The sequence below is a fragment of the Petaurus breviceps genome, unplaced genomic scaffold, assembly GCF_028583685.1.
Source record: "Petaurus breviceps papuanus isolate PSGF00001 unplaced genomic scaffold, PetGlider_PUasm1.0 90574, whole genome shotgun sequence".
NCBI lineage: Eukaryota > Metazoa > Chordata > Mammalia > Diprotodontia > Petauridae > Petaurus > Petaurus breviceps.
In genome coordinates this window covers 5,976,053-6,002,817 of record NW_027187277.1, presented here as the reverse complement: position 1 = coordinate 6,002,817, position 26,765 = coordinate 5,976,053, and the positions used below count along the sequence as shown (strand labels likewise).

General features: G+C 37.8%; 1 protein-coding gene across 1 annotated transcript in view; it reads right to left on the bottom strand.

The window, feature by feature from the left end:
• Positions 1-26,765, bottom strand: part of SYTL5 (synaptotagmin like 5) — a 156,797-nt gene that overhangs the window by 32,252 nt on the left and 97,780 nt on the right. The window contains exons 7-12 of the mRNA XM_069063476.1: positions 25,278-25,416; positions 23,972-24,101; positions 18,766-18,872; positions 16,008-16,100; positions 4,801-4,979; positions 586-685 (exon numbers count right to left, since the gene is read on the bottom strand). Of these exons, the coding sequence (XP_068919577.1) occupies positions 586-685; positions 4,801-4,979; positions 16,008-16,100; positions 18,766-18,872; positions 23,972-24,101; positions 25,278-25,416 (748 nt within the window). The remainder of the gene's footprint in view (positions 1-585; positions 686-4,800; positions 4,980-16,007; positions 16,101-18,765; positions 18,873-23,971; positions 24,102-25,277; positions 25,417-26,765) is intronic.

Here is a 26,765-nt window from a genome sequence, read left to right as displayed (position 1 = left end):
GAGAGAGAGAGAGAGAGAGAGAGAGAGAGAGAGAGAGGTATCTAGCTTCCCCTAGAACTTTCACATCCATCCACAAATCTTCATTTATGGCATTGTTGTTTATCCATCTTCCTAAATTTAGCTCTACATTTAAATCCTGGGAATAGTGAATAATCACACTAGCCAAGTACCATAATCAACTTGTACAGGATGAGACATCAAGTCAATAGCAAAATTATGACTAGACCTAGAAAACTAATGTACCAATTCATTGACAAAATTATTTTGAAAAGACCTGTTATGTTCCCAAGAATAATAATTTTCATTGCAACAGAAATTTGTTAGGTTGTCATTACTTAAAATCCAACTGCAAAGTCAACAGTAGCAAAATCATAAGAAGAGTAAAAGTGACTTTAACTTGGGATTTTCAAATATCTTTGGAATGCCCTTAGTGACAGGACAAATTCAAATGCATCAAAATCTAATGTTTTGTCAGACAAAAAAAATTTTTTTTCTAATACAAACTTTTAGTTCTTTATAGACAACATGCGGTTGTAAACTAACTCAGGAATTTGTCATGGATTATTAATTTGAAAGAACTCTCACCTTTAGAATTTCATTAAATACTGGATTGGTGCCTCTTCTGATTTTGGTCTTGCGTTTATTGTTTCTAGATTTGTCAGGAAGAAGATATGACTTCACGTAGCTGTAGATGATAAAAATGAAGCTGGTGACTGTCAACATCAAATAATTCTCTCCCCACTCCAATCCATCCTCCATTCAGCCACTTAAGTAATTTTGTCTGACTCTGCCACCTTCTTATTCAATCAACTCCAGTGGCTCCCTATTGCTTCCAGGATCAAATACAAAATCCTCCCTTTGGCAATCCAAACCTTTATAACTTAGCTTCCCCCATCTTTCCAATCTTCTTACACTTTATTTCCTGCCACCTACTATTTCATCCAGTGACACTAGCATCCTTGCTGTTCCATGAACAAGACATTCTATCTCTAGGCTCTTGAGTCTGGCTGACCTCCATGTCTGGAATGCTCTCCCTTCTCATTTCTACCTTCTGGCTTTCCTAGCTTCAAGTCCCTATTAAAATCCCATCTTTTACAGGAAGGTTTTTTGCTTTTTGGAGGGCAATTGGGGTTAAGTGACTTGCCCAAGGTCACATGACTAGTTTTTGTGTTAAGTGTCTAAAGCTGAATTTGAACTCAGGTCCTCCTGACTCCAGGGCCAGTGCTCTATTCACTGGGCCACCTAGCTGCCCCCAGGAAGTCTTTTCTAATCCCTCTTAATTCTAGTGCTTTTCCTTTCTTAATTGTGGAGATAAGTAATAGAGGGAAAGCACCAGTTTGTAAAGGAGATAACACCTGAGTAGTTTTGAAGAGAAACAGGGATTCCTAGTGTGAAGGTAAGAAGGGAGAGTATCTGAATTATGAGGAACCATCTGGGCCAAAGCATGGAAATGGGAAATGGAATGCTGAATACATGGATCAGGAGAGACTAAGCCAGTTTGGCTAGAATACTGAGTATATGGGAGGTGAGAGGGTAGGGGATAGGAAATGTAGGTTGGAACCAAATTGAGAAGGCCTTTTAATGAGAAACAAAAGAGTTTGTATTTTCCCCTAGGGGTAATAAGAAGGTGTCACTGAAGCTTCCTGAGTCCTGGATTGACATAGTAATAATATCTTTGGGATTAGATAGATGACTAATGGAGACCTTGACAAAAATAAGGGACTTTAGAGGAGGGGTGGGTTTAGGAGGAAAGAGAATAAGCTCTGTTTTGGACATATTGCGTTTAATAGAACTATTTGATAGGCAGCTAGGTTGTGCAATGGCTAGCGTACTGAACCTAGAGTGAGGAACACAAATGCAAAACCCACTTTAGACATTTACTTACTGGGTGACCCTGGGCAAATCATTTATCCTCTGCCTGCCTTGATTATATAATAACATCTATTTCCTAGTCTATGAAGTATAATATTTTATATTTATATAAATGAAAAATAATATTTTGTATAAAGTGCTTTGTGAAGTGCTATAGTGTTCCTAAAGTGCTATAGAAATGTTATTTTGTGATTATGATTATTATTACTATTATGTTAATTCTAGCTATTATTAAATGCTACTTAGTCATTGGAATCAGTGTATGAAAGGTATGAAGAGGTAAGAGGGCTGGATATATAGATTTGGGAGTCATTTACATAGATAAGAGAATCCACTGGAATTGTTTCTACCACAAAGAGAATATGTAGATTAGAGAAAGTAGAGATTACCTAGAACAAAGCCCTGGGGCATACCTATGGTGGTGGGGGTGGGAGGGGGTGTGTGGATCTACCCCGTGTTTCCCCGATAATAAGACCTATCCCGAAAATAAGCCCTATTGAGATTGCTACTGTAGTGAAGGTGATCCCCTGCACTACACGCTACATTATGGTACCCTCTGTATGCACCGTCCCCCTGCCCCCCAGTGAAACGCACACCGCAGTCTGAGCTGCATCCAATCAGAGCTGCAGCAGTGAGCGCGTCATCCTGTTCTTCCCCAGTGATTTGCTTGCTGGCGCCGTTGAGAGCAGTGCTGCGGAGGAGAGCTGAGGCAGGACAACATAAAAACCCGCTATGTAAGCGGGAGTGAGGGGGCATGATGGAGGATAAAAAGGGCATGATGGAGGAAAAAAGAAGAACTCAGGGGGCATGATGGAGTGAAACGAAGGACTGATGGTCATAATTTTATTATTTTGTCTGTTTTGACCCCCAGACATGAGTACAAAAAGGAAGAGCTATACTGTTGAGTATAAGAAAGTGGGTTGATTTAATGCTGCCACTTGTTATGAGAGGTAACCAAAGAGATCTGATAGTCTGGGATTCAGCCAGCACTCACCGTGCTAAAGAAATGAAGAACTTCCTTGCAGAGAGAAGAATAGATCAAGTAATGATTCCTGCAGGAATGACTGCCTATCTCCAGACCCTTGATATTGCAATAAAGAAGCCATTCAAGGACCATTTGCGCATGGAAGTCAATGACTACATTGAAAATAGAATGGAAAGAAATCAGCGTGGAAACTTTGTGAAGCCCTGTCTGCAAGAAGTCGTGACTTGGGTGAAGAAGTCATGGGATAAAATTACTGACAGCTGTGTCACCAAGGCACTACGAGCAGGTTACCTGGACAAGACATATTCATTTAAAGAGAGTTATATTGCTGGACATGACAGATTGGGTCCACTTCTTCTGAAGGAAATGGAGGCGCAAGACATCCAGGACGGAATTCAGGGTATGGACACTTACGACGATGTTGTTGAAGAAGATGACATGATCATTATTGAATAAAGGTACATTTTTTTTGTTCACATTTACCTGTTTATTAAAATTGCTGTCAATGTTCATTAAAATAAGCCCTCCCCTGAAAATAAGCCCTCTGGTGTTTTTCTGTCCAAAAAAGATAATAAGACAGTGTCTTATTATCAGGGAAACACGGGTAGTAAATGAGAGCCAGGAAAGAACAATGTCATGGAAACCCAGGGAAAAGAAAGTATCCAGGAGGAGGGAGTCAATAGCAGTGTCAAAAGTTGCAGAGAAGTTAAGAAGGTTGAGGACTAATTGCTTATTGGATTTAGCAATAAGAAGAACATTGGTAACTTTGGAAAAGGCAGTTTCAGATGAGTGATGAGGTTGGAATCTAGATTGCATGGGGACTGAATAGTGAGCATAATAGTAAGTGATGAGCAGATATACTGAGTATAAGATGGCTTTTTTTTCTAGGATTTTGGCTGGGAAAGGAAGAAGAGATATAGGATGGTAAGTTGAGGGGAAGGCAGGTTCAAATGAAAGTTGTTTTTTTTTAAGAATTGGGGAGATCTGAGCATGTTTGTAGGCAACAGGGAAGAAGCCAATTAATAAGACTGAACTTTAGAGATAGAAGACAATGGTTGAAGGTGTAAGTTCCTAGAGGAGATTGAAGAGGATAGAAATAGAGGGGGTTGGTCTTGGTAAGGAGAAAGATCACTTCTTCAACCCAAGATGTCGTTTGATGCTAGAACAAAGGAGGAGAGAATTAAAGATTAAACTGAGAGAATCTAAACTGAAGAATTGAAGTGTTCAGGTAGATCAGGACAGTTGGTCTCTATTTTCTTGGTAAAGTATGAGTGGGGTCCTCTGCCAAGAAAAAGGAGGCATGGAGGTTGTAGCTTAAGGGAAGAAGAGAAAGCTTTAAATATTTTCTTTAGGGACTGTGATAGTCAATCAGGGAGGGAAAAAGTGATTTCCTTATAGCAGTAAAGGACCAGCTGAAATTAGATCCTTCTCTTTACCATGAAAGATCCTTGACTTTCTGGCCTGGATTGTTTACTGAACCTGGGATCTGATTACACTTACCCTTTCCTCTGACATGTCAAGACACAATTATATTTCATGACTCATTCTTGGGGTCCTGACAATCTCATAACTGACCTAGGATTTGGGTCTTGGGCTGATCAAGCAGCTTGGTCATTTTTCTTTGGACATTTTCCAGAACAGAAATGAAAATTCTTTTTTTAAAAAAAATCCCTTGGACTATGCATGAGTGGAGGCGCCCTATTTCATAGAACTGGCCCTATTTATAGGGACTGTTAACCTACAAGACTTATCTCCAAAGCATTCTATGTTATGACATCAATGTCACCAAGGAAGCATCAGCAGCAAGGTATTTAGAAATGGAACAAAAGAATAGAGTGATAGATAACTATAGAATCTAATTTGAAAGGACAGACATACTCAAATTTCTCCTCTTCACAAAATGAGTTATTTGGACTAGACAAAGGAACATGCTGTCTGCTTACGCATCTGTTCTCTGTTTCCTTTCATCTGCTATGGCTAGATTTCTGCAATTCTTTACAAAAATGTGGAGCCCGCCGGTTTTGTAGCAGTAGCTGATGTGCAGAAGGATTTCGCCGCTGACCTTCACGTTGCCATAGTCCCCTGTTTCACTATAAACACTCATCATGCTGTTAAGGCTGGTCTGGAATAGACAAAATAAAAAAAGAAGTCCAGTGGTGCTCTAATGATTTCTTTGCAGAAATAAGTGTTTTCCCCCCTCCTTAATTCAATTATAATCCCTCTTCATTTCAGTGTGCAGATCAACCCACAGTAATGGCAAAAAAAGTAGAATTAGCTACTTGTTTTGCTGGTGTTATTTCATATTAAAGAAGGAAAAAAACATTCAGTCCCATCAGTGTGAGGCAATAAACTTCATTACTACAGGGAGAATAAGGCACTTTTGGATTTAGGGATTGGGTGTGGGATACTTTTCAACTTTTCTGGCAACATTCATGTTCTCCTAACAACCAAAAAGAGTAATATACATCCCTCAATCTCATGATGGTCTTAGCGTCAAGTCACTGAATATTGCCCCTTAGCTGGAGATGGGATGCTAGATCAAGAAAAAGGTGGTCTGAGCCTCTTTATGTATGCTCTGTTGGTCTCTACCCACCCATAAAGACCAAATACCAAACTGTAGCAACCTTTAAAGGGATGAATCCAGAAACCACCCAGTCACTACACAACTATAAATGATTTTTTTTAACTTGGCAGTCATGTGGCCAATGGTTTTTCTAAGGCCATGGTTTCAAACTTTTTCAGTCCACAGATCATTTCAGAAAGATCAGAAAAAGTATGGACCATGCACCCTGATTCACTATGAAAAAATGGAAATAATAATGAAACCCCTCCCTCAAATAATCCTTCTTTTCACCCTTTCTCCCTGGAGCCCAGTTCCACCAAAATTAGCAGGATGGATGACACATTTTTTGCTGAGACATTAATGAGGCAAAGATTGAACTTTTAAAAATATAATTAAATGTTTCACTTATGCCATAAACTGACAAATATGCTATTATGTTATCAATATGATAGCATGAGACTGGCCTGGGAATCATTTGAATTTAGATGTTAAGTGTAGAGAGCACTGGGAGACATGTTCAGATCTGGCTTTAGAGTCTTACTAGCTCTCTGACTATGTGCAAGTCATTCAGCCAACCACTTTTAGTCTTAATTTCCTCATCTGTCAAATAATGATAATACCAGCACTAACCAAGGTTGTTATGAGGATCAGATGATATATTTAAAACATTTTGAAAGTGCTTAAAGTGCTATAAAAACGTTAGATATTTATTAACAGAAGACTTTGGTAGACTGCCAAATCACACTTTGAGGGATGCTGCAACAAAGGGTAAAGTTTAATGTCCTTCAGAATTAGTTTAAGCTTTCCTCAGTCACAAGTACTTGTAAAGGCATACTTTGCCAAGTTAGGCAGCAATAGATTGAGCAAGTAGTACTTAGGTATAACAAAGGAAGCCTGTCTCCCCTTTGCAATACCTTTTCAATGCTTAGAAGAATGGCAGGCTTTAGTCAAAGGATTTTGTAATTGCATAGTCACTTAAGAACTATGTCTCAATCTGGACAAAAGAAGGGGACTCCATGATTATAGTGTCAAAGATTAAGAGCTAGAAAGGACAACAGAGATCTTCTTGTCCAATTTAACAGAGGAAGAAACTGGGGCCAAGTGAAGGACCAGGGGCTTGCATAGGGTCCTATAAATGCTTATAACTGTGAATAGTAGGACATAGATCTCCTAATTTCTAGAGTTCTTTCCACTATTCTATTCTGCCTCTTGGAGTTATGCAATATAGGCTCACAGAACTTCTGAGCTGGAAAAAATTTCAGAGATCATCTAGTTTATTGAATACTCTAAAATCTCCATGAGTAGAATGCAGTTTCCATTTGAAACACTACAGAGATGGTACATTCCTACAAGCTTTCTGAGGCAGTCCATCGCCCCCTCTAATTGTTAGAAAGTTATACCAATCATATCCATCTATAAATAAAGAGCCCTACCATTTCTGAAGGACTCCAAGAAAATAACTCAATTTAGAAGACCATACCAACCTTCAGCTATATGATGGCATGACAACTTTCTCATCTCAACTAGGTCAAATAGACAATACTCAGACCTCTTTTGATATTGGTTAATTTAAAAGTAACTCGCTGAATCATTTGTCTGTTGCCTGGTACATAAGTTTTCAATTATCTTATACACATTATCCTTAAACATAGGGTGATCACTTTAAAATTGGCCTTTAATTAAAAAACAAAACGAAAAACCCTCAAGTTAGCTTAGTTAACAATAAGCAAAATGTTCAAAGGACAAATTACAGATTCTGCATTCCTCCCCCACAATCCCATCAAACCATCCTATAAGTGTGTTAGAAATGTAGCTGAGAAGGAAGACAAGCCAGAGGACTCACAGTATCAGAATCCGCATCAGGAACATTTAAGTAGGTCCATTTCTTATCAGAGCCTGCTTGAGAGTTCTTTCAAAGGTTTGCGCAAAAGTCAAGAAAAAGAGGCATTAGAACAATAGAGATATAGGAGAGCAAAGGAAAAACCTTGAGGAAGTACAAGCTGGAAACCCTTACTGAGCAATTACTGAACTATGGACGTCTTCATAGGATGAATTAATTAGTAAACGTTTCCTGTTAATTTCTCTACCATGATGAAGGAGAAAATTCTCAGCACTTTCTGGGGCCCATGTGTTTCTGCTCAATAAAGGTCTCCTAGAAGAAGTACAAGTATGCTCTGTTTTAAGCAAAACAGGTTTTAGATAGTAGGTAAAACATAGGAAATCACCAAACCGATAAACTGGGAGGGCTGATTACATTACAAACAAAAAAAAAAAAAAAAAAAGAAAATAAGCCTTCCTTAAATTGTAAGCTCCCCTGTTCTATTTAAAATATGAAATAAATGAGCAATTTTCAAGTGACTTATTAGGAGAAAAATTAAGGCACATCTGTGTTTCTAAATACAGTTCAATATTGCAAAAAGAAGATCATTTTAATATTCTAACATCCTTAAGATGCAGTTCTCATTTTTGAAAAGCCTAACAACAATAGAAACAAAGCTAAAGCTATACTATTAATGGTTAATAATAGTCAAACACTTAAAGCAAATGAAATATTTTATTAACTTTCTTCTTCTTTAAGGATTAACTAATGGAAACAATTATGTGACTTTTACAAATAATGTACCCATCCCTGAAATATAATGAGGTGGGGTTATAGGTTCAAGGATTACAACTGAAAAATACTTGTTAATTGAATAATGAATGATCTTTGCAAGTCAGTCACAGAGCTAAGGAAACACAGATATTCTTGTACTATTAATGACATATGGAAAGAAATGATTATCTTATTTCTAGAATCAGTCATATATTTTAATAAAATATTCTTATTCAAAATTAATGAAGGCAAAGTGGACTCAAGTCATATACTGGTGTAATTTAACCTGTACTGGCTCTATCAAAAAGCGGAAATGACTAGAACCTACAGAGTAGCTTTACTTTTCAAAGCTCAAAGCATTTATCTTTTTCTTATTTTCATTCATGCATCAGCCTGATAAGACAGGATGGGTTCTGTTCAACTCAATTTTTAAAAAGTATAGAGTAAACCCCTACTATGTGTGACATACTGTGCATACAAAGAGAAAAAAATGAAAAAGACTCTACCCTAGAGGAGCTTGCATTCTGCTTTCAGAAAATAACTTGTACCAAGATAGAGAAATATAAAACATACTCAAAGTAAATACAAAGTAGTGTTATTGGATAAACACTGAAAACTGCTGGATCAGAAGATGCTTCAGGCAGGAAATGCCACTTGGGTTGAGCCTGAAAGGGAGCTGGGGATTCTGGGAGGTAACAGTGAGGAAAGGGCAGATGAATTGTCATGTGAGAGGAACAGCAAGAAAGTCAACAGACTGGAAGGCAGGGTTCATGATGGGGATGAATATAAACTAAGTGTGGAAAGAGAGGTCAGAGCCAGACTCTCAAGGGCTTTAAATGCCAAACAGAGGAATTTGTATTTTATCCTAGAGAAACTAGGAAGTTACTGCAACTTCTTCAAGAGGGGAGTGATATGGTCATACCTGTGCTTATCAATTTTCTTGCTGCATGAAGGATTTATTGGAGAGAAGAGAAAGTGGAGGCAGGGAGACTTTTCCTTAAAATGTGTGACGATGAAGATGTGATTTTTTTATAGGAAATCATTTGCAAATCTCTCCCCCCACATATTCCCCTTCTCCTTGTACCCTTGTCATATTTTCATCCAGAAACTTCTACATACATAGGCCATTCTCATGTAGATTTTAGAGAAGTGAGAAAGTAGGCATATTGCAACAGTCCAGGTGAGAGATGATGTGTGTTTGAATTAGGGTGATGACTACATGAGCTAAGAGAAGGGGATGGAACATCACAAAAAAGAATTAAATTCAAAAAACTTAAAAAAATTGAAATTGACTCTATTCTAACATAGAAAAAAATGACTGGGATTGAAATGGGAAGCTGTAATGGTACTGTAATTTGAATCTGAAGATCCCTTTGTATGGGCAAAGGTAACAGGTACTTAGCACTTAGTAATTAATCAAGCCTCTGTTAAAGAACCCCTGTCTCCTGTTGCTGATGTTACAGGAAGGGGTTGGCTGAAACAGGAAGCTAATGCTGTCTGTATATAAGGAAAGACCCTGGCTGGGAAAGTCAGATCTTCCTGGAGCAGGCTTCATGGAGGCAGAGCTGCTGCTGCCTCCAGTGAGGCTGAAGAGGAAAGGCCACTTGAAGGCTGGAGAGAATGATTTTGATTTGGAGAACCTGGATGAAGTGATTTTGATTCTGGGAACCAGCTGAAACTTCTGCTGAGTCTGAGGTCCAGCTGGAGCTGCTAAGGATTTCCAAGGGCCAGCCGGAGCTGAGGGCCAGCTGGAGCTGCTGAGGAGCTACTGAGGATTTCTGAGGGCCATCCAGAGCTGCCAAAGACTGAGGAAGCATGACTGTGAGTCTGGTACTTTTTATGTACCAGTTGGTGGCTTTGTTAAGCCCGGGAGCAGAGACTGTGAAGAATTTAGGGTAGACTGGACACTGTGAACTTCAGTGTGGAGCAGGACCTTCACAGAGAGCTGGGCAAGGAACTGGGAACTGTGTGCCTTTGAGTCCAGGTGACTGTTTGGTGGATTCAGGTAGGAGTAGCCTGCCTCAAGTCAAGATGAAAAGACCTCTCCATGGGTACTGAGTAGTGATGAAATTGTAATTTACTAGTGACCTAGGGATGGAGGGTCTGTGTATTTTTTGATGATTGAATAGTGAATGATTTAATTGATTGACTAAATGATTGTACTTAGTGATTGATGACTGAATAAGTGATTGATTGAGTTAACTTAGTGTGCCCCATGAGTGGAGAACTTTGACTATTGTACTTTGTGTTCCTTGAGGAGGCAAACCTCTTTAAGGATGACTGAATGCTTGAGTTACTAAATGACTGTTCTTTGTTGAAAACTTGTGACCACAGTGGTGAAAACTTATGTGGCCATCTTAGTGATAAGTTGTTTGAATGTTGTGTTTTGACTTTCTGTGATAAGTTGTAACATTGTTGTACCTTGATATCAGTGAATGTTTTGCTCGGATTTGTTATGGAATAAATATAGTGTTCACTATACTGTGTAATCAGAAACTTAAAAGCTGTTCACAGTAGCATTCTTCTGAAAAGCTGATCATGTGTGGCATTACAGAAGCATGTCAGAAACATCTGTCTGTGTACAGTCAGACCACAGAATGCATAGATGAAAGGTTAAAATCAAGATAAAATTAGAAAGAAAGGATAAAGATGAGAAGACAGCAATTTGCATAACTATAAGAAGTTCAATCCGACCTACTTAAGAAGCTGTCAACCTGGAAAAATATGAAATCAATTAAGGTAGAGTTATCACTTTTAAAAGAAATTTATTGGGTATAAAGCAGTCACCATATGAAAGAGGCCCAAATATCCTCCAAACCACTTCAGTGAACATTTTGCTCTCCTTGTCATATGAAGAGACAAAGCATCCAAATCATAGGCAATACTGGTTTAAAGAAGGAGTTCTTAATTTAGGGCCTGTGAACTTTAAGATAGATAGATAGACAGACAGACAGATAGATAGATAATTGTTTTAACATAATTGTTTCCTTTGCAATCCTCAGTATTTTATTTTGTGCATTTAAAAACATTCTGAGAAGTGGCCATCGGCTTCACCAGACTAGCAAAATGTCCATGACACAAAAAAGGTTACAAACCCTTGGTCTGGAGTGTAAAATCATTTTCAAAATATTGTGGTAGAGAACAATAGATTATGAGCAGGATTGTGCATGTAACAGTAAAAGCAATGGAAGGGGGAAATGAGCCTGCAGAATCTTTGGAGGAAGTCTCAATAAGGCACCTCATCTCAGGAGCAGTGGTGCACTCCAGGTACAGATTAAGGTGTATATTTACAGACATGGCAAATGTGTTGAGTTGTTTTGCTTAATTGAATTTCTTATGAAAAAGGAAGGTTGGGAGAGAATGAATCACTGGTAAGTGACACAATGTGACTTAAAAAAAAAGAACATTAACAAAATATTTTTTAAAAATCAAAGATCTGAAAACAATCCCAAGCAACCCCCTAAAAACAAGTGAAGTAATATAATGGGAGAAGAGAAGAGGTTCTACAGTTGAGTCCTATTTGAGGTCATGACCTGGGTGAAGATCCAGCAAAGGAGATTGAAAAGGAATAGTTTGAGAGGCAGAAGAGTCAGGGTATAGTGGTATCCCCAAAACCTAGAGAGATAATATCAAGTAGAAGATGGTGATTCACAATGTCAAAGCCTGCAGAGGGGGCAAGAAGAATGAGGATTGAAAAAAGGTCTTTGGATTTGACAGTTAGGAGATCATTGGTAACTTTGGAGAGAGCAGTTTCACTTAAATGATGAGGTTGGAACTTGGATTGTAAAGGGTTAAAAATGAGTAAGAAGAGAGAAAGTGGAGGCACCTACTGCAGATAGCCTTTTCAAGGAGTTTGGTCACAGAGCAGAAGAGGTATATGATGAGAGTGAGCAGGTATGGAAGGATCAAGTGAAGGGTTTTTGAGGATAAGGGACACATGGGCATATTTTTAGGCAGGAGGAAAGAAGACAAAAGACAGGGAATGGGTGAAAATAAATGATAGAATGGGCATGACAGAAGGGGCAATCTGTTGGAGGAGATGAGATGAAATGGCATTGCTTATGCAGGTAGTGATGTTAACCTTGCTAAGAAGTAAGGCCACTTCATTATATGACATAGGGGTGAAGGAAAAGATAGAGACAGAAGGCATCTAAGTGAAAGAGATGAGGAAGAAGGGAGAAGAGGAAGTTCGTGGTGATTAGCTTCAATTTTTTTTCCTATAAAATATGAGGTGAGTACAAGAATACAAATCATTCCCCAATTGATAATTAGTCAAAAGATATGTACAAGTTCAGAGGAAGAAATTAAAGCTATCTATAGTCATATGAAAATATGCTCCAAATCACTATTGATTAGAGAGATGCAAATCAAAATAACTCTGAGGTACTGCATCACATTTATCAGATTGACTAACATGACAAAACAGGAAAATGATAAATGTTGGAGAAGATGTGGGAAAGTTGAAACACTGATTCATTGTTGGTGGAGTTGTGAGCTGATCTAACCATTTTGGAGAGCAATTTGGAACTATACCCAAAGGGCTATAAACTATGTATACCCTTTGACCCAGCAATACTACTTCTAGGGATGTATCCCAAAGAGATCATAAAATGGGCAAAGAACCTACATGTACAAAAAATATTTATAGCAGCTCTTTTTGTGGTGGCCAAGAACTGGAAATTGAGGGGGTGTCCATCAATTGGGGAATCGTTGAACAAGTTGTGGTATATGAATGTAATGGAATACTATTGTGCTATAAGAAATGATGAACAGGTGGACTTCAGAAAAACCTGTAAAGACTTATATGAACTGATGCTGAGTGAAGTGAGCAGAACCAGGAGAACACTGTACACAGTAACAGCCACAGTGTGTGATGACTGATTTTTGATAGACTTAGCCCTTCTCAGCAATGCAAGGACCTAAAACAATTCTAATGGACTCATGATGGAAAATGCCATCCACATCCAGAGAAAGAACTATGGAGTCTGAATGCAGAGTGATGCAGACTATTTTCTTTTGTTTGTTTGTTTGTTTGTTTTTCTTTCTCATGGTCTCTCCCATTTGTTATAGTTCTTCTATACAATATGACTAATATGAAAACAGGAATGTTTAATAGGAATGTATGTATAGAGTCTATATCAGATTGCATGCCATCTTGGGGAGAGGGGAAGAAATTTAAAACTTATGGAAGCGAATGTTGAAAACTAAAAATAAATAAATTAACTTTAGAAAATATGAGGTAAAGTTCTCCACTGAGTGGGCAGGGGGAGAGGGAGTGATGGCAGGTTTGAAGAGTGAAGAAAAGGTTTGGAAGAGCCACTGTGAAGAGTAGGATGGAGAGTCAATATAAGGGAGGTGTAGAAGGATTTCCTGGTGGCAGAGGGGACAGTGAGGTTGTGTAACATAAATCTTCAGTGGCCCCCTTAAAGAAGACTTGACATGATTTTTTCTACCTACTTTCAGCAAAATACATATGTAGGTGGGATGGTAATGAATGGTGGAAGTGATCCAAGGTTGAAGCTTTGCTAGTCAGTACAAACAGACTGCATTATGCTCCTCTCCCTTTACTCACTGCTGATTTTTAGGGCATTCACTGGGCAATTCAGTTTTATCATATGTTACAGACACTACCTAAGAAGTTACACTCCAGATGTAGAAAAGGATAGAGATGAAAATAATTTCATTTGTTTATCCAATGTAGCAATATTGAAATAGGAGCTAGAAACAGAAAATTGTATTTCTTAGATTCATTTCCCAACTTCCAGAGCAAGCATTTAGATAAAAAAAGTAGATCAAATTGGGGAAATTTAAAAATTAGATGAGGACATTCATAGATATAATTTCCAGTTCAGAGGAAACTATATGATGGTTAATAATCTGTCAAATTTTTCCTTTGTAAAGGCAGATGAAATGGAAAGCAATGAGAAGATAGTGTATAAGGTAAAAAAGGAACTCCTGGTTTGGTTTAAAAACATCTCTTAGGGAAAAAAATACATGAAAAATAAGACAAAAAGTAAAGTCTCTAGTGAAAAGTAAAAAGGAAAAATTTCATAGTAAGTAAATAAAAAGTAATACCACCTGTAATGGTAATGGTAATTTGAAGATCTTCCCTGTCCTTTAATAAGCCTAGGGGAATTTGAAGACCTTCCTTGCTTTGAAAGTAAACTCTGTCCCCTAATAGGCTGAATGTAGTCACATGGAGCCTGTGGTGGGAGGACTTTGCAGAAGGATGGAGCAGAGCCCAAAGGAATCTGCGAGTCAGAGCTAGAGAGACAGTGGGGAAGAGAGGATGCTCAGGCAAGGACATAGGTTTGTGAGTAAATATTGATCTTATATTGATTTGTGGGGAGGCTAAAGAATGGCATGGCTCTCTTCTATATTGTGGCACATTAACTTCCATGTTGCTATGATGGATTTAGTTTTTTGGTGTTGGGATTTGGTTTTCTGGTGTCTGAATAAATATCAGGGGTCTCAACATGTATGAAAACAAGTTGGGTTCAAGTCCTATCTACGACACATGTTAGCTGTGTGACCTAGGCAAAGTCACTTAACTTCTCTGTGCCTCAATTTCCTTATTTGTAAAATGAGAGGGTTAGGCTCAATGGTCTCCATAGTCTCTTCTAGCTCTAAATCTATGATCCTAAGCACATGCAAAATAAATATAAGGTAAATTTTTGGTGGAATAAGGCAAAAGCAACTGGGGAATTCAGGAAAGACTTCAAATAGGAGGCACTTAAGCTCAGCCTTGAGGAAATAAGGGGATTCAAAGACAGCGAGGTGAGGAGGAAGTATTTTCCAGGCATGGGGTATATCCAGGGCAACAGCATAGAGGCTGGAAATGAAGGGTAACTATGTCATGTAGGAGAAATAGCAAAAAGTTCAGAGTGGAGAAAGGGAAGGAAAATGTAATAATATTGGAAATGTGGGTTGTGACCAGATTGTAAAGGGCTTTAAAAGGCAAAAAGAAATGTATAGTTGATCCTAGAGGCAATAGGGAGTTTATTAAGGAGGACAGTGACCATGAACATTATGAAAATCACTTTGGCAACTTTCCCAGTATAGATAGGAAAGGGGAAATTGCAGGCAAGGAAATCACTTTGGTGGCTATTGCAATAGTCCAGAAGAGAAGTGATGAGAATGGTGGCTATGTGAATAAAGAAAAGGAGATTAAGGAGGAAGATGTTTTAGAAGTAGAAATAGCAAGATTTGGCAACTGAGTAGAGGTATGAGAGGAGGGAGAGTGAGGAGACAAGGATAACACTAAGCTTGTCCAATTGGGTGACTGGAAGGTACTTAGACTATAACAGGGAAATGTGAAAGAGGAATGGGTTTTAGGGAAAAGACAATGAGTTGGGTTGGGGCATGTTAAATTTGAGATGTCTATAAGACATCCAGTGTGAAATATTCAAACAGGCACAAATGCAAGGTAATTTGGGCAGGGTGAGGGGGTAGGCGTTAGCAGCTGGTTGGATGTAGCGCCAATGCAATGTACATAGCATATGGTCAGTTCTCATTTCCTGATCAATTTCATGCTGCCCAGTTGGCAGCCCTGCCAGGAAGGCTTTGGGGGTCAGCCTGGTAGTGGTTTCCTGCAGAAACTGAAATGATGAGCTCTCCTGTGACAAACATATTATGTATATACTTTGCTTTTAAATAGATATTGTCATTATCTCATGTTTTCCCTCTTTTGCTTTGGAAATGAACAAAAAAGGAGAAAGAGAAGACAGACACTAAGTGTGTGGTACATAGCTTAGGGGCAGCTAGGTGGCACAGTGGAAGTCAGGAAGACCTGAGTTTAAATCTGGCCTCAGACATGAGCTGCGTGACCCTGGGCAAATCACTTAACCCTCTTTGCCTCAGTTTCCTTATCTGTAAAATGAGCTGGAGAAGGAAATGGCAAACCACTCTAGTACCTTTGCCAAGAAAACTCCAAAACCAGTCACAAAGAGTCGGAAAGAAATGAACAACAACAGCAGCAACAACAGATAGCTTACAGTTGATAATCCACTTGCTAAACTGTTGACATTTGGAGATAATCGGGAGGACAGTAAATCATCAATGTCTTCCTCAGTTTCATCCAAAAAGTCCTAATAGGAAGAGAAGAGAGTCAGTACCCAGAAGTTTTGTCTATTTTCCTTTCTATTTTATCTATCCACGGATCCATCCACCCACACATCCATCCACTTTAAAAATACTTCTTTCCCTAAGAGAGAAAATTATCCTAGGTTGCCCTAGTCCTAACAATTCCCCCATTTTTTGATTTCACTTAGAATATTCTCAGTAGTGGAATAGTAAAAGTCAAGGTGAGAAGATCTGGGTTAATCCCTAATTTCTAGGCAGAGAACTTTTACTTTTTTTTCTTGCATCCTCGAATTTATAAATATCTGATGAACTGATATATGGAATAATTTATTCAGAATTCCCCACATTCTGAAAGTATGCCCACAAATTCTAGGTACCACACAGTTTAAAACTCTAAAAGAGCCATGAAACATAAATTACATGGGAAAATAACTTGAAGACACAGGTTCTATGTCTTCCATTTCAAATAACTATCCTGTAATCCCATTTGGGAAAAGGTAGCTCCTAGACAAGGGAAGAACAATGAGAATCTATCTCACATGGGAGTGATTATTTAATTGTGGGCACTATTATTAGTTTACGTGACCGCCAAGTCCAATAATTGTTTATATTCCTATTGCATGAAGTGTCCTCCCTAATTTTCACCCCCAAAACTACGTGTGCAGTCTTCAAATACATAGTTTCACTATTCTACCCATTTTATCTGGAGGTTATTGAGAATGTGCTGGTGGGTATCATAAAACCATTGAAGAGACAGCACTTTGCATTTCGGTATCAGCTTTTCTTAAAAATTTTTTTTAAAATTTTTTCTCCAATTACATGTTAAAACAATTTTTAGCATTTTAAAAAAGTTTTGAGTTCCAAATTCTATCCTTCCCTCCCCCTTCCCTGAAAAGGTAAGCAACCTGATATAGGTTATACATGTGTAATCGTGTAAAGCATTTCCATATTGGTCATTTTGTACAAGAAGACTTGAATTATAAAGAAAGGAAAGAAGGAAGAATGAAAGAGAAAGAGAAAAGGAAGAAAGGAAGCAAAAAAGAAAGAAGGAAAGAAAGAAAGAGGAAAAAAAGGAAGGGAGAAAGAAAAAGAAAAAAGAAAGACAGACAGCATGTTTCAGTCTGTATTCAGAAAATATCACTTCTTTCTCTTGAGGTAGATGGTATACTTCATCATGAGTCCTTTGGGATTGTTTCGGATCATTGTATTGTTGAGAATAGCTAAGTTAATCTTAGCTCTGCATCACACAATATTACTGTTACTGTGTCTGATGTTCTGCTTCTGCTCATTTTACTTTGCATCAGTTAATGTAAATCATTCTGGGTTTTTCTCAAAGCATCCTCCATGTCATTTCTTATAGCACAATAATACCATCACAATCATACACCATAATTTGTTCAGCCATTCTCCAATGGGCTTCCCTTTGATTTCACATTCTTAGCCACCACAAAAAAGCTGCTATAAATTCCTCCACCCCTTTTAAATCTCTTTGGGATATAGACCTAGCAGGATCACCTTTCTTTTGAAGGTTTTTATGTAGGCCTGAACTCATTATTCTATTTCTCTCAGATGTGAAAAGAACATTAATTATTTTTTTGGCATTTTACTGATGAGGAAAGTTAGGCATAAAGATGTGACAAATGTGGTATAAAGCTATATAAGAAGTATTCTCTCTGGTCAAAGAGCAGATAAAAATTAGGTAGTCAGTATAATTGACTTAGTAATTGGCCCCTCAGAGGTTGAATAACACAAAATAGAATCACAGATTTAAGGCTGTAAGGGACCTTAGAGGTCATCCAGTCCAGAGCTTCTTAAACTTTTTCCACTAGGGACCTCCCTTTTTTTTTTTTTTTGAAGGGGGTAGGCAAGGCAATTGGGATTAAGAACCTTGCCCAAGGTCACACAGGTATGTCAAATGTCTGAGGCCCGATTTGAACCCAGGTCCTCTTGACTCCAGGATCCATGCTTTATTCACTGTGCCACCTAGCTGCCCCTATGGACCCCTTTTCAAGGTTTAGCAGTGTTTGTTGGTGTTAGGTGGCCTGAAGGCATATGCAGTGCAAAGTGCTCATGCTTTGTGTTCAGAACCAAGGCTACAGTGAAGTTACATGATGCAACATGGGCAAGTGCTGCTAGAAACACCTCAGATTCATTACATGTTTGATTTTTAATCAATTTTTGGTTTCTGAGCATGGCTGAATGCTTTTACTCTTGTCAAATTTTTCGCAAACCCATATGGGGTTGAGACCTATGGTTTAAAAAGCACTGAGTCCAACCCCCTTGTTATATAGATGAGGAAATGGAAAGTGAGGCCCAAAGAGGGATAAACTAATCAACTCAATTTCTTTGTGCCCTCCAACTCCTTTATCTTCACTTGATGTTCTCTAAGATACAGACTCTACAATCCTACAAATTGTACTTAGTATTAACAAGGATGTTGCTAGACTTTTTAAAAATATATAATACTTTATTTTCCACCAAATTATATGTTAAAACACTTTTTAACATTTTAAAAAGTTTTGAGTTCCAAATTCTATCCCTCCATCCTCTTTACTCTCAATAATATACAATATTAAATATATAATAATATTTCAAATATTAGAAATTTTTTTGAAAGTAGTACAAACACATCTTTTTTTCCTGATGTGACTTACTCCATTTCTAACTTACCAAGTCCTTGTCTAAAGCTCCAGGAACAGATTTGCTTCTTATGCTGATGGTATCCTCTATTTCTTCTGAAAATGACCCACTCAAATCTAACTCAGACCGACTCCTGTCTGTAGAAAGGACCAGGAGGGAAAGTGAATCTTTTGAAAGTGAGACACATTGTATCAAAAGATTTGAAGAAAATTCTATTCTCCTTCGGTATCATGTAAACAAAAGTCAAGATAAATTATTTCAGGCTATTTGTGTTAAAGTACTTCTGCTGCATGATTCCTGGAAATCACTTTGGGCTGGCTCTATTAGAAATGCCTTCATGTGTCTGACCCCACTCAGGTCTCATTGATTAAAATACCATGGAGATACAAATATCAGCTTTGAGTAGTTTGGTAGGGACAGCTAGCATTCTACAAGCTCTTTCTTTAAAAACTTCTCATGGGCCCTCAAATTTGAGAAAAGAATGGCTATATTCAACAACTATTTATTAAATGCCTCATTAAGTACCAAGTACTATACTAGGCATGGGTGCAGAGACAAAGATAATTTAGATGCTGTCCCTGCTTAAGGTTGTTGTATTTTGAAATAAAAGGTAAAGGATAAATTTCTACATTGATACTTCACACAAAAGGCAACATTTTAGCTAAACAAGGAATTTCTCTTTCTCTCTCTCCGGGTTCAATTTCTTTTCAGTACAAAAATCTAAGGTAAAGAATGAAATTTGTCTAATTTACCTCTATTTCCCTAAAAGAATTCTGGTTTATTCAACTGAAGAAGAAGCTCACAAATGTGAAGGGCTGAAATGAATTCACCTTGATAAAGCTAACTGACCAAGGCATGTGCCTCTATACAAGTGTTTTGTTTGGAAATGATATGACCTCTGACAACTTCTGTACTATAGTCTCCTATTTTCTGTTTTGTTTATTGATACTCCCAGGCTTCAGCATATGGCTGCATGGAACTGGAATCATATTGTGATGGAAATTATAATCCAATGGATCAATGGTAAGCTCCTCTGACCTGGAGGGAAAGGTTTAGGACACTCCAGAAGGAGGACCAAAGGGCTAAGTTCAGAGGAGGTTTAGGTTTGGTTTGTGTTTGGAGGGAAGCCATGATGCAGTGGTGGTTAGGGAAAGTGAGAAGTCCATATAGGCATCTTGTAATGCCAATTTAGAAACTAGAGTCTGGGTGTTGTAGGTTTAGATCCTGCAGGCATAGTCTCTACTTATTAGGAAACAAACTATGATGTGTACTGATGGAACAGACTGAAGCTACTGGCTGTCATCCAGCAAAAGGACAGTGATGGTTTAACTCCATTCCCACTTTTCCCAAAACCCTCAGGCTAGAAAGTATTTTCTATGAGTTCTCTTTTTCATTAAACTGTTTCTAATTCCTGATTGTCTCATATAAACTACAACCGGCCATATGTGATCTGTGATTCATACCAATTAATTATGTAGAGAGAGATTAAAAAGTGACTGGAAACACATAGAATTAAATAGCACACAGGGGTGTGAATTTTAGTAAAAAAAAATAGCTAGGTTTTCTTCCTGACTGTGGGGGACTCAGTGCTATAACTATGAAAGATCCTTTCGGCTTTGATATCTTTTATTAATAAATCTTATAAGCTCTTAAATGGCAGAGACAACTGGAGCATGTGACTTGAGACCATTTACTTCAAGGTTATGGATTCCCGGGTAAGCAAAAAACAGGTGGCTGAAAGTTTGAAAGGAGTGGTCCAGAGGAAAGAGCAAGAACTTCTGCCTTTCGGTTAGTAATGCTGCTGCCACTGAACCTAATGTATCAGAAGAATCCCTAAAAGATGCAGTAAGTAGTGTCCAAGGCAGCTCATACTTCAGTGGATAGAACACTGGGCCAGGAAGACCGGAGGTCAAATGCAGCCTCAGACTTCCTAGCTGTGTGGGCCAGTCACTTAACTTCTGATTACCTAGCAAAACATATCCACTGGAGTAGAAAATGGCAAACTGTGCCACTATCTTTGCCAAGAAACCCCCCAAATGGTGTCACAAATGGTCAGATATGACTAAAACAACTGAACAATGGAAAACTAGTGTCTACTTTAATTTAGGAATTTAATTTAATTTGAAGTTGATTAATTAAAGTGGTAAGAACTTCATGTTAGTGAAATGAAGGTTGTAGGTTGGATCCCTTTATGGGTGAGTTATCTTCAGGAAGCTCCCCTGTTCACAGATGGTAATCACAACCATAGCCCTGCATGTGGACAATGGTAATTGGTCATGAGAGAGGTAAACTTAAAAAGTGCTTTGCATCACTGTTTGTGGCAGAGCAGAACTAATTAGTATAAAACCTTCCATGTAGATTCAGGGAAATAACTCAGTCTACATGTGATTTCTGCCTCCTGTGATCTCCACAAGTTACTTTGTGCCTCTTTTATTATACTTTTATTTTTTGTATGTTACTATAATTATGTGTCCACCTCTTATATCCCCTACTAGAGGGAGGACCTGAACCCAGATCTTCCCTACTTCCAGATCCGTGTTCTAATTATTATGTCACAATGCCTCTTTTCTTAATTACAGCTATTAATATTTATAGAGTTTATGTAGTTTATAGAGCTTACAAGTGTCATATTCATTTTATAAATAAGAAAACTTATTTGCCCAAAGTCTGACAACTAGTCAGAAAATGACCTGGGACTCACATTCAGTTCTTTCTGATTTTAAGTCCACTAACCAATCCTGCCTTGCTGAGGGCAGGAACCAAGTCTTGTTTTTAATCAGATACCCCAAAGGGTCTTGAACATAGTAGATATTTGATAAACTGTTAATTAACCTTCCCATTCCCCAGTCACTCCTGAGGAGGAAGGACAGGAGCAACATCATTTTTCAGGTGAATTTTTAAAAGCAGGAGAGGCAATCATATTCTCATATAAGCAACAGTTAATACAGCCCAAGCAGTTCTTACACAGGAAAAAAATATTTCTAAACACTTTCATCAACAAGAATGGAAAGAATAGATGAGTAAATTGGATGCGCAACTAAGATAACATAGAAAATCAACAAATAAAAACCTTAATCAAAGAAGAGAGAAATAAAATAGAAAACAAAAAAAAATTATTGAACTAACATAAAATGCAGAGATTTTTTGAAAAATATGAAGACAATAGGCAAGCTCTTAGATATTAGGTTAAAAAAAGAACAATATCAAATTGTCAATATAAAAAATGAAAAATAACTCACAATAAATTGAAAGAAAATAAAAATATCATTTGAAGCTCTTTTGCCCGACCACATGTTAGCAAAAATCACTTAAATGAAATGAATATTTAAAAATATTAAATATCTATATTAGTGGAAGAAATAAATAATTTAATTAACCCAAGCTGAGAAAATTAAAATATTGAGTCATAAGTAAACAGACAAAATTTTCAAGAGAAAAAATGTGAGCTATACACAGCCATATGAAAAAATGCTCCACATCACCAATAATAAAGAAAATGCAAATTAAAACAACCCTGTGGTCCTACCTTATACCCAAGATTGACAAAGATGATGAAAAAAGAAAATAGCTAGTGTTGGGGAGGTTCTGGGAGAACAGGAACCTTAATGCTCTCATAGTAGAGCAATGAATTGGGCTAACATTTTTTTTTAAAGCAATCAGGGTTAAGTAACTTGCTCAAGGTTACACAGCCAGTTATTTCTGGGTGTGGTGCTGACCATCTGAGCCCGGATTTGATCCAGGTCATCCCGACACTGGAGCCGGTGCTCTTACTCGCTGAGCCACCTGGCCGCCTCTTGGGCTAACATTTTGGAATGCAATTTGTAAGTATAACCACAAAGTCACTCACTGAGTAAATTCATGTGATGCCCCTTCTAGGCATATAACTCAAAGAGATCAAAGAAAAAGTGATCGAGTAAAATGAAGAAGCACTTACTTATTAAGCATTTATTATGTGCCAGACACTGTGCTAAATGCTGGATAAAGAAATACAGAGAGAAAGACAGTCCCTGCCCTTAGGGAGTTTACATTCTAATAAGTCGAGACAACAAATAAAAGGAAGCTGATAATTGAGGTGGGGTTGGGAGAGAGAAAGTTCTTGGCCCTGACATAGAGTAAATGAGAATTGGAGACTGCAGAGGAATAGGGACAAGGCTCATCTGGGTGCTGTAGTAAAGAACTAGAAATAGAGCAGATACCCATCAATTGGGGAAGGGCTGAATGAATTATGGCATATGAATGGAATGGGACATTATTGCAATGTAAAAAAAAATGATGGAAGGGACAGATTCAGAGAAACCTGGAAAGCCTTTTATGAATGGCTAAATAAAGAAATGAGTGAAATGAGTCAAGGGTGTTGTACAATGACCACAACATTATAATAAATAAATAAATAAAATACTTAAGACCTAAAATCAATGCAAAGATCAATTATATCTTCAGCAGAATAATGAAAAAGCATGCCTCCAACATATTAGCTGAGAGGTAATGGACTGAGGTACATAATGAAATATTTTCAGACATGACCAATAAAAAAAAAATGTGTTACCTGGCTATATTTATTAGTTATGAGGCAAAACTTTTATTTGAATAAAGGGAGGGGGGGTTAGTGTTGCCTCTAACCCCCATCTCCAAAAAGACATCAATGAAACATTAAAAAATACACATTTAGTAATTTAATATTTATTTTTTAAATTTAATTTTTAATAATTAAATTAAATATTTAATTGGAATAAATATTTAAAAATACAAAAAAAGACTAGAGGAGAAGGAAGTTCAGACAGAGTCACAGGCAAGTAGAGTAATATTTGGTACTAGCATGTTAAAACCAAGCTTTATGTAATGAATTCATGTTTTCATATACCATACTTTTTTTCTCTTCTCTGAATATGGAAATGTTTCTGTTTATTGATGATTTATGAGCTCACAATAATTTTTAATAACCTTGTTGTTGTTCAGTCATTTAGGTCTTCTCTGATTCTTCATTACCTCATTTGGGGTTTTCTTGGCAAAAATACAAGAATAGTTGGTTGAACTTCCCTAGCTCATTTTACAGATGAGGAAACTGAGGCCAACAGGGTCACACATCTAGTAAGTGTCTGAGTCCAGATTTGAACTTGGATCTTCCTGACTCCAGAGCTGGCACTCTATCTAAGGTGCCACCTAACTGCTCTACAGTGTCTATTCACCTTATCAAATACATGATACATGAAGATACAAACATTTGGCAAATACTTACCTGAAGACAGTGAGACCCCAGAGACAGCTATAGAAGGAGTTCCTGAAGCCCTCCTCTGATGCCTCTTTGTTAAACTTTCAGGGATACTTTCACTGGCAGCCACAACCATGGCATTTTCTAAACCATGATCCTATCCAGGACATTAAAAAAAGATAGAATATTAAAAAATAAGTTAAAAGTGACATTTTGCCTCAAATCATAATGAAGTTCTTTAGAGACAATTAACCTTACTAGGTAGGTACTTTGTACAAGATTTAGCTCTCATCCTTAAGCAACGTTATATCTGTCTCCTACTCAGTAAATTCCTGCAGCTCCATATCAACTTCATGATCAAATACAAAATCCTCTGTTTTTCCTTTAAAACCCAACACTTGTCCTTTCAATTTTTTGGTTTTCTAATAACTTCCCTCCCACCCTTTCATATATATTTTTGATCTAGTGGTTCTGACCTCCTTGTTCTTCCTCAAACAAGACATTCCATCTCCAAACTAAGCATTTTCCCTGGTTTTCCCTCATGTCTGCAATGCCCTCCCTCCTCATCTTTGCTCACTGGCTTTCCTGGATACCTTTAAGTCCCTCCTTCTATAGGGCGACTTTCCCCCATTCTTTAAAGCTAGTGCCTTCCCCTCAGATCTGTGTGTGCGTGCGTGTGTGTGTGTGTGTGTATGTGTGTGTAGCTTGTTAGCATTATGTCCCAATGTCTTACCATGTAGTTTCCATGTTATCTCATTCTAACACCTCCCTCTAATGACTATGAAGTTTTTGAGGGCAGAGTTATCTTTTGTCTTTTTTTTTTAATATCCCCAGCTCTTAGCAAAGTGCCTGGTACATTAATACTGGGGGAAAATTAAAACCTCTCCAAATTCCCTTTTTTAATTTAAATAATTTCTTATTTTCCAAATAATCTCTCCAAATTCCTTTTCCCCCCCATAATTTAAATTAGGTTTTAGTTCCTAAGTATTCTCAACTCTAGATTATCTGCATTAACACCAGTGCAAGAGCAGTTGAAACATAATTTTGTTTGGTTTTGAAATGCAGAGATATCCCTTCCATCCACCCCCAGCCTGATCTCAAAGCCTCTGCCACCTTCAGCCTTTCTGTCAAACAAGAGGGGACCCAGGTGCAAGTGAAGAGGTAGTGCTGAAGAATAAATCATTGGGAATACACAAAGAACAATCAATCCCACTTCCATGGAGATTAAGAACAAAACCAAACCAAACCAGATTACAGGAAGAGTTATGCCCAGGACAGCTAGAGTGCAGAAGCATAGGCTGCTAGATGGTTAGTCATGATGGCCCCCACTCACTCTGCTGCTAGCTGAACTCATGCTGTGGGTACTTGGGGCAGGTGACCTCTGTGCCCGAGGGAGGGTGACATTGCCCTGGTTCCCTTTCAGGCTCACAGGATTAGCCTCTTGTTCATTGATGTCTGGTGAGACATTTCCCCTGAATAAAGAAAAAATAACAAAGAAAAATCCACCTTTAATATGGAGGAAGAACAAGAATGGAAAACCTGGCAAGGAAGTGATTTAACAAAATGACTGTCACAATAGCACACACTAACTACCCTGAAATTGAGTTGATCCATACTAAGGACCCATCCACCACTGTAGTGTCAATATCCCTGCTCAAAATCCTTCAATAGCTCTTTATTTACTACTCTAACAAATTAAAATTCCTTTTTAAATGGACTCAAGTTCCTCTAACCTAGTTTTCTATTATATGTAGAGGCAACTGAAGGCACAGAGGACAGCCCAAGCAAAGAAATAAAGACCATAAAATAAGGAGGTATATTAAGAGGACACTCTAGAAAGATTTGTCTGGAGACCAGCTTACTTGAGATTGAGTTCAATTTTTTTTTAAAGGCTTGTGATACATTCTGGAATTTGATTGTTGGAAGTCCTTAAACATTAAGCTAAGAAGTTTAGATTTTATTTAGTGGATGATTGATTTTTCCAGCGATATCTTATGGAATTATAGATTTACAAATAAAGATCACAGTTAGACAAAAAAGCATTGGTGCCCTCAGTGCTATTTTGCATGGGATGCAATTTTAAATCACGGAGCAGCTTCCAGAACCAATAAGGCTATCCAAGTAAAACAGAATTGTGAGTGTTATCCTCTATCTTCCAAATGAATTTATCTTTACAGTATAAATTTTGGTAAACTTGTCTGTGTGCATGTTTTCCACCCAGTGAGAGTGTAAACAACTTGAGGGCCAGAACTGTTTCACTTTTGTCTTTGTATTCAGGCACCTAGTGTAGTGCTTCACTTATAGGAGATACTTAATAAATGTTTGTTGAATCAAACCAAAGGTCATACAAGATTCCGTGAAATGACATAGGTAATTCCGTTCAATGATCCTTGAATTATTAATATCAAGAGAATCACATATTTGAAATGAACTAGGGTTTCCCTATAGACAAGATTCTCCAGATGCCCTTATTTACCCACAATGCTGCAAGGATCAATATGATCTGTGATCCCTCCAAAGAGACCAACCTAATAATTTACTTGGGGAAACACACACACACACACACACACACACATACACGGCCATGCATGCAGCACACACATAAGGATGAGTCCTTAATGCCTAGGCTGTGACACATAATTGGATGGACTGACCATTGAATCAGCCCATGAATGCATATCTTGGATCTAGGGTTCATAAACAGGGATCTATGGATCCATAAGAGGTTGATAATCATTTAAGATCATTTGAACCCCAATAAGGGCCAAAGCCCGAATTAATCAACCAGAGGTGCTTTGCTGTGCTCTCTGAGTGAACTAAA